The 8,350-nt window shown below is 61.7% G+C and overlaps 2 protein-coding genes across 2 annotated transcripts in view; both read left to right on the top strand.

The window, feature by feature from the left end:
* Positions 1–6,098: 6,098 nt before the first annotated feature.
* On the top strand, positions 6,099–8,033 carry Znf580 (zinc finger protein 580). Its single transcript, XM_005413287.2, has 2 exons — positions 6,099–6,372; positions 7,171–8,033. Exon 2 carries the CDS (start codon positions 7,182–7,184, stop codon positions 7,698–7,700), a length of 519 nt encoding a protein of 172 aa, XP_005413344.1. The 5' UTR covers positions 6,099–6,372; positions 7,171–7,181; the 3' UTR covers positions 7,701–8,033.
* Positions 8,034–8,263: 230 nt separating this feature from the next.
* Positions 8,264–8,350, top strand: part of Znf581 (zinc finger protein 581) — a 1,987-nt gene continuing 1,900 nt past the window's right edge. Inside the window, exon 1 of the mRNA XM_005413288.2 lies at positions 8,264–8,345. The gene's annotated coding sequence lies outside the window, so the exon portion shown is untranslated. The remainder of the gene's footprint in view (positions 8,346–8,350) is intronic.

The raw sequence follows: 8,350 nt of genomic DNA, 5'->3' as shown, positions 1-8,350 counted from the left end.
AGAAAAGTAACCAAGACACCTACTGGTCCAACTGCTGTTTTCTGTTTAGAGTTTGTCAGAGTCTCTGCAGGAGACACAGCCAGGGGTACCTGGGTCTTCCAGGCGGTCAGGACTCCGAGGCCACAGGCCACCCTGGAAATGGTCACGCGGAGGAGGGAGGCAGCCTTTCCAGGGCTCACCGGGCTCTGGGCGAGCAGGGCCTCAGAGGTCCCGCCTTCGGGGCCCTCCTTCCCTGTCCTTGTGGGCAGGCACCGCCTCCGGTCTGTGGCTGGTTGTCCCGTCCCACCGCATGGGCGGCAGACCTGCGTCACCCACACCACGTTTCCCCGCCGGAGCGGTCCCTTTTTCCCAACCTGCGTTCTTCACAGTGACACCCCGTGTATGTGTGAGGGGCCAGCAGCCGTCTCCCTGCAGGCCACTACTGGGGTGAGAAAGTGTAAGCCCCCACCCCCAGGCTGGCGTCTGACCCTGGCCCTGCTGTCCAGTTGCTGTGTGACTGTCCACATCTCACTTCTCTAGGCCTCTGTTTCTTTGTCTGCAAAATCTTAAGACCGAATTTGAGAAGCGAAACCACAGCGGTGCCTTGGTTCACAAATGATTTTATTTGCAGACAGTTTGGTGCACAAACACAAACATTTTGCAAAATTTAGTTTCTGCTTGCAAACTCTGACTCGGGTGACAAACATGACCATGGCCATCTTCCTCTCACAAACACGAATGTGGCTGTCTTTTCCAAGGTCAGAGAACAAATTAAGTTCGTGAATCGAGCGAGCCACCACTGTACTTGCTCCCTTAGAATCTTAACCACCCCCCCATACTGAGGATAGGACCCTTCACACGGAGCTGCATCCCCGGCCCTTTCTATTTTTAAATTTTGAGGCAGGGTCTCAGGGAATTGCTGAGCTGACTGGGGTGGGCTTAAACTTGTCATCCTCCTGCCTCAGCCTCCCAGAGTGCTGGGATTACAGCTGTCACCACCACACCTGTTTACGGTCTTCATTTTCATAAGGTTTCTCAGTGAGGCTGAATGATCCTTAGCAGGTTTTGAATCTGAGTCGGGGTGTACGGCCTAGGCAGCAGTTCAGACATGCTGGTCTCTGTCGCCCCCGCAAGGCCTAGGAGCTCTTGAAGCAGCTGGGAGCAGCGGAGGGTAGAAGAGAAAATGGGCAAGGAACAAAAGACCAGGGGATGCAGATGGGTCCTCTGGGCACCTCAGCGCTGAGCTTATGCCCACCACCCGCCCCCCGTCTGCTCGGGAAGCCCTTCCTGCTTCCTGTAGCTGCTCCTTTGGGTCTAAGGATGGGCGTGAGTGTCTTCTAACCGAACACTGATTTCCTTCCCTCCGTCATGAACCCTGAGATGGGGCCTCCTTCTCATCTGCTCTGAGCCTAGGCAGTGCTTGGTCACTGCCTGGGGCAACGTGCTGTACACCTAGCTGCACACACTGGCCAGAGGCACAGCTTGACATGTCAGCACCCACGGGGGGTCCGGCTGAGGCCCGTGTGCCCCAGGCGGTCCGGGGGTCGCGGAGAGCTGGCTCAGCAGGTTCCAGTGCCTAAGAGGAGGCGGAATCTGTCACCGCAGTGGGGATGATCCAACGCCTCTGGCAACTAATACCCCGGGGACCCTTCCCTGGGTGCCCAGTGTCCAGCCGGGAGGTGGCAGTTGCAGAGTGGACACAGCAGCATGCTTTCAGCGGCTGTCACATCCAACCTGGGTGACCTCCAAGCCAGGGTGTACGGCAGTCTGCAGGGAAGGAGCTGGTGAGGACTCAGGGTGTGTTAGCTGGGGGACACGTAGCTGGGGGGTGTGCATGCCCTGGGGTGCAGGACAGAGGCTCTGAGCTGGGGACTTTGGGGGTGAGTTTTATTTACTCCTCTTAGGTTCAGGACCCCACAGATGGCATACGTCGCCCCTGCTGCTGCTGCCATGGGTCCCTACCGCCCCGACTCCTGCGCTGAATCAGCCCCTCCCCTCGCCCCTCCCTCTATGACCTCTGTCCTCCCTCGAAAGGACTGTCACCTGCTCTTTGCTGGGAATAGTACCCTTCCTTGCACATAGTAGAGGAGGACCCCACACACCGGCAGAGCTAGCTGGAGCTGGCCCGGGGCGTCCTTTTCAGATCTTCATGAGCTCTGCATGCCAGAGACCCACAGAGTGGGCCCACATCTGTGCTGCTGCCAGCGGCAAAGCCCTCCCAACATGGCACTTCATCTGTGGCTCTGTCTGTCCTGCCGCCTGCCCAGTGCCAGGCTTCATTAGGATGTCCAAAGCCGGCTGTCCAGGTCCACCGGGCTGGGTAGAAGACCGGCAACAGGGGCTCCACACGGCCTCTTATTTCTGGTGGAGAGAGCAGAGGCGTGGGTCCTGGCCACACTGCTTCCTTGCTGTGTGACTGGAGGCAAGGGACTCCCCTTGAGTCCTGTGGACCCTTGTGTACCCGCTAGCCATCCCAGGCAGGGCTGAGAGGCGGGGGTTGGATTCTCATAGGAAACTTGGCTCTGCCATGGCCTCTCTTTACAGGCTAGAATCCGCCACTGTTTAATAGGAACTCAGCCTCCCTGTCTGTAATATTGGACAGTTTCTAAACCAGGATGCATAGGAGGAATGGAGCCGTCAAATATCAGGAGTGGCAGGCAGCACACAGAGATCACTACAGTTCACAGGCGGCTGTCACGGCTTGTGTCTAGATCCCCCCCCCAACTCTCGTTCACTCCCAAGTGGGGCTTTGCAGAGGTGGCTGCATCTAGGGTGTGTGATAACTGAATTAGTCCACTGATTGGTTTAGAATCGTTCTGGGTGTGGATAATGACAAGGTCCAATAATGACAGACGAACCCAAAGGATTGTAGCCTGGATGGGACATAAGACAGAAAGGGGGAAAAGAGGCTCACTGCTGCCTTCACTGCCTCCTGCCTGCCCTGCCATGGACTGTCCTCTGCAGTGCCCTCTGCCACGCTGCCCTTCTTTGGCACCAGCTATGGACTGAAATCTCTATAGATATGAGCTAAAACAAACCTTTAATTTGGGGATGTTTATTTTTTAATTTTTTTTTTCTGGTACCGGGGATCGAACTCACGACCTTGCGCTTGCCGGGCAGGCGCTGTGCCGCTGAGCTAAACCTCCAGCCCCCAACCTGGGGACATTGAATATTTTGTTTTAGCAATGAGAAAATAACTAAAACTGTGGCACATGATGTGCCAATGCTTATTTGTACAGTAGGTAACTCACAGAGTGACGTCTGCTGCGATGAGCTCAAGTAAATGTTAATTTTGATTCCTTTTATATTTCCGTGGTAAGGCAGGAACCCAAATGACCTGGGAACCTTTCTCTAGAGAGGCTGTTTCTGGCTAACCTGCTGTTCTGACTTCCAAAATGTGTCCACCCCCGATTCCTGGTTGGGAGGTCAATGCATCCCTGGAAGTCATCCCTGCAGCCACCTCTGGCCTGGAAGGCCCTACAGAGTGATAGCATTTTTTTTTTTGCACCGGGATTCGAACTCAGGACCTGGTGCTTGCCAGGCAGGCGCTGTGCTGCTGAGCTATATCTCCGGCATGGAAGGCCCTACAGAGAGTGGACAGGCCCAGGAGCTGCAAAATTTTGGGCATCCTGCCCAGTGGGCCAAGAGGGGTTTTGGGGTGTGGACCGAATGACCCTCAGGGCAGTGAGTGTTGGAGGCTGGTATAGACAGGGAGACACAAAGCCCAGGAGTGAATTACTTGGAGCCGGAGTGACCCAGAGGCGCAGGTTTGGGAATCACATTACTGTACTCCCCAAAGGGGCGGGGTCACTGTACAGGAAGCAAGATAATACAGGGCAAATGACAGACGCTGAGAAGCATGACGGGGTGCTCAGAGAGGCTTTCTGAGCAAGCTTCTTGAGCAGAAGGGGGCGTGGTGTCACGGCCTCTCAGCGGGAGGCCGAAGCAAGCCTCAGGCCCTCCCTGAGCCCGTGGTGCTGCAGCCTGCCAGGCTGTGGAGAGACAGGTGTGCTGGGGCTGGGAGAGAACGCAGAGTGAGGGGATGCAGATGACCGGTCCCAGGGGAGGCTGGGTAGCGCAACTGCTCCGGGCAGAGGCGTCTGCTTGACAGCACTGGAGGGTGACGGGAATCCCAGACTGAGGGTGAGCCGGGACACAGCAGCTCCAAATCTGAGGCACGAACAGAGAAGTCAGAACGACTTGCTACAGCTGTCTAGCCAGGGTGGGGAGAGGAGGAGGCTGAGGCAGGCTGTGAGAGGCCTTGGGTGCCAGGTGAAGGGGTTTCCTCTGTAGGCAGAGCCCTGGGAGGGTTTTAAACAAGGTGTTGGAATCATCATTCTGGTCCTAGCAGGGTGGTGATGGGGCCATGCAGGAGAGGCCCAGCCAGCTCAGGAGGTCAGAGTCAGCAGGGTTCTGGAAGGCAGAGGCTGAGGGAAGACTCACGGGCTTTCCTCAAGGAGCCGTGCCAGGTCCAGGTCTGCCTGGGCTGTGAGGGGGCAGCGTGTGGCTGGAGCACAGGATGAATGGTGTGGGGGTGTGGGGGAAGGACTGTGATTGCTAATGAACCCATCACTGACGGTTGGCTTATGATATACACAGCCGTGCTGATTGCATGTGGTGCGGGGTGTGGGAGGCTCGCCCGAGGATGGTTACCATCAGCTGAGAGGCAGAAATGGAAAGGGATAATGAATTTCTCCCGTTGGTCTGAGTTACGTTATGGGTTCTAATAAAAGGTGATTGAGATGGGTGATCGAGGCTCTGCTGCGGTCCCAGAGGCCGTGGGCCCCCTGATCCCAGACTTTTGCCTCTTCTGTTTTTCTTATCGTTTACCTTTTCTTATTCATCCGTGGGTACCTTGTTCTCGGGACCTGTCACTACAGATAATACCAACATGGGAGGTGTGGCTGAGCCACCCCACCGAGTATCTTCAGATTCTAGGCCAAGGAGCTTGGATTTCATCGCATGGCCAGTGGGGGCCATGGGAAGATTCTGAGCGGACACAGTTGGAGAAGGATCTGGCAGGCCAGTGCAGGGAAGGACCTGGAGGCCGGGGATTCCAGGGAGCAGACTGGAGCTGGGGTCCTGGTGAGGGAAGGCCAGCAGAGACGCAGCGGGAAGTGAGGCAACTTGGCGCTTGTCCGCTCTGGGAAGGAGCTGAGGGTGTGCGCTCTTTGCACTTGTTGCAGGTGAGGTCTCTGCCAAGATCAGTAGTGTGACAGGCCAGGTTTCTGCAGCAGAGGGGAGAGAATAGGAGATGATAGTGACAGGACAGCAGGTGTAGCCTGCCTAGCTGACCCCCTCATCACAGGCTGCAGGGACAGCGTGTTACTTGAGCTGAGATCTAAACGGCCAGAGAGGCACCATCCTTGTGAGGGACAGAGAGGAACATCCCGGAGAGCAGAAGAGCAAACACAAGGCCCTTGGTTTCTCTTGTGGTTTTCTGAGACAGGGTATCACTATGTAGCCCAAACTGGCCTAGAACTCTTGATCCTCCTGCCTCAGCCTCCCGAGTGCTACGATTATAGGCGTGCCCCACCTTCCCAGCCTACACAAACGCCCTTGAGATGGGCGGGGTGGTGGGCTGAGCTGAGGAAAGGCAGCAGGGCACTGACCAGGGGGTCCAGGCGGCCAGTGTCAACTCTATATGGGTTCCTAAAGGCCTCCGGGTTCTATTCTAAGCAAAGCGAGAAGGATTTTAAGTCAGGAGACCTAAGAAGGAATCTGGGGGTTTAAAAGCATATTGCCATGCTGGCACAGAGAGAAGTGATTGGCGGACCCGGTGGGTGGGCAGGCCGTTGCCCTGAGCCAGGGGTGAAGGTTGGCGTGGGGCGGGGCAAGGGTGGGCGCTTGCTGAGGGCCTGCCTGCAGTGTGCAGTGACCGCAGGCTGTCCCCGCGCCGGCTGGCTGATCTTCACCCAATCGCGGAGCTCCCGTAAGACAGGGATCCTCCAGTACCGACCTGCTGAACCTGCTTCGGAGGTTCGGGACATTCAGTGGTGGCTGTCACCGAGGAAGGGCTCAGCTAACGGTCACTGTAACGTGTGGCCCAGCCGAGAAGCATCCCTCCCCTGCCCTCGGCCGTGCTGGGTGGCTTCGTCTGGGCAGGCGGGGTGGCTCGGTGCAGAAGACAGACTGAGCGTGGCTCTGCCCGCGGGACCTCGGGGAGCTCACTGGCCAGCGCTGTCCCCTCGCCCTCCCGCAGGCTGCTGCGTGGGAGGGGCGGGCTGCGGCGGCGGAACCTTCGAGCTTGGCGCGCGCGTTTCCGGCCGGCGCCTTTTCCCACGGACGCCGCCGCCCCCCTGCGCCCCCCGTGCCCCGCCGGTCCCGCTTCCCCGGCGCCGCCGGCCCGGTGCTGCCCGCAAGCTCTCCGGACCCGAGAGGCCGCTGCACCGGGTACGGGGGCCGGGAGGGGGGAGGAGGCCGGGCCGGGGACCGCAAAGGCCCGCGGGCGGGGGTGGCGGCGCAGGGGCGGAGGGGAAAGGCCGCGCCGTGGGGACCCGGAGGGATGGGGCCGAGGAGAGGAGCAGGGGCGCCAGGGAGGGCGGAGGGCCGGGGGGAGGGCGCGTGGGCGGAAGGCTGGGCCCCGCGCCCGCCCGGGAGAGGAGGCGGCGCCCGAGGGCCCGAGGTGTCAGTGTCATTACGGGCCGGGGACCGGCGGCCCTGCGGGAACGAGCGGTAGCAAGATGGGAAATAGAAGGCGCGCAGCGAGGCGCCCCCGGGGTTGTGCATGATGGAGGTCGTGTGGGGCGAGGAGGGGGACCTAGAGGCACGCAGTGTGGGACAGGGGAGTCCTGGGTGAAAGTGGGGAACTGGGTTAGTGGGGCTCCGGGGACGCGGGGAGGAGGTGGGGCGGCGACCGCGAGCTGGGGAGCCCGGGGACACCTGGGGGGGTGCGGACGGCGGAGGGTGGGACGCAGCCCGGCCCAGGGTGCAGCGGCAGGAGAGGGGAGGACGCCTGGGGTCGGGTCGCCCCGAGACTGGGAGGAGGAGACGTGAAGCGGGGCGCGAGGAGGGTCCTCCTGCGCCGGGTCCAGCCCCCACGCCGAGCTGCTGGGTGCAGGCGGGGAGGTCGGGCCTGGAGTCAGCGCGTTCTAGCAGGAAGGCCGGTCCGGCGCCGAGAGCGCTGCGCTGGACGGGTCGTCTCCCCGCCGGGAAGAGGCGCCCTTAACTTCTCTCCCCCGCCGCTCCCAGCTCCGCTCCAGATGCTGCTGCTGCCGCCGCGGCCGCCCCACCCTCGGTCCTCCTCCCCCGAGGCCATGGACCCACCGCCCCCCAAGGCTCCCCCTTTCCCCAAGGCGGAGGGCGCGGCTTCCACGCCCTCCTCGGCGGCGGGGCCCCGGCCCCCGCGGCTCGGCCGCCACCTGCTCATCGACGCCAACGGGGTCCCCTACACGTACACGGTGCCGCTGGAGGAGGAGCCCCGGGGCCCGCCGCAGCGCGAAGCGCCCCCCGGGGAGCCCGGCCCGCGCAAGGGCTACAGCTGCCCGGAGTGCGCCCGGGTCTTCGCCAGCCCGCTGCGGCTGCAGAGCCACCGCGTGTCGCACTCGGACCTCAAGCCCTTTACGTGCGGCGCCTGCGGCAAGGCCTTCAAGCGCTCCAGCCACCTGTCGCGGCACCGCGCCACGCACCGCGCCCGCGCCGGCCCGCCGCACACGTGCCCGCTGTGCCCGCGCCGCTTCCAGGACGCGGCCGAGCTGGCGCAGCACGTCCGCCTGCACTGAGCCGCCCGCCCGGCCTCGGCCTCGGCCTCCCCTCCACCCGCGGGAGAAGCCCTTCCTTTCTCTCCCGCCTAGCTGTGTGATGTAGACCAAAGTTGTCGCCCCGCCCTGGCCCGGGAGCGGAGGGAGCTGCGCTCGGCCCGCTGTGCTGCGTGAGCCTTTTCCAGCGCTGCGACCTCTCTGAGCCCTGGTTTTCCGCTCTCCGTAGTGGCGAGCAGTTGTCTTCTGCGTGGAAGGCGCGAGAAAAGAGCGCCGGCACAGTCTGGTTGGCGTCTGTACCCCCCCTCCGCCCACGTCCCCCACATTCCTTGCCCAATAAACATTCCGCACTCCGTCTCAGGCTGGCTCTTGGCTCTTGCGTGTTGGGTGTCGGGCGAGGCTGGGGCACAGGCCGGACCGCGAACACCTAGGAACCTTCCTCTCGCAGTGTGCGTGTTTCCGGCCGGAGCCGCTCCCGGGCGCTCCGCGCGCCCCGCCCCCGCCGTCCGGCCCTGGACCCTCTCCTGCTTCCCTGGGTCTTCGCTCCCTTCACCCGGCGCCGCCGGCCCCCGCGCACACCTGGGGGGCCCCGGGCTTCCCCCGCCCGCAACTGCCAGAGCAGCCGGGGGCCGTCCAGACTCGCCCGGACCCGAGAGGCCGCTGCACCGGGTACG

This window comes from Chinchilla lanigera, unplaced genomic scaffold (genome assembly GCF_000276665.1).
Source record: "Chinchilla lanigera isolate Chin_1 unplaced genomic scaffold, ChiLan1.0 scaffold00166, whole genome shotgun sequence".
NCBI classification, from domain to species: domain Eukaryota; kingdom Metazoa; phylum Chordata; class Mammalia; order Rodentia; family Chinchillidae; genus Chinchilla; species Chinchilla lanigera.
This window is presented reverse-complemented; position numbering and strand designations above follow the sequence as displayed.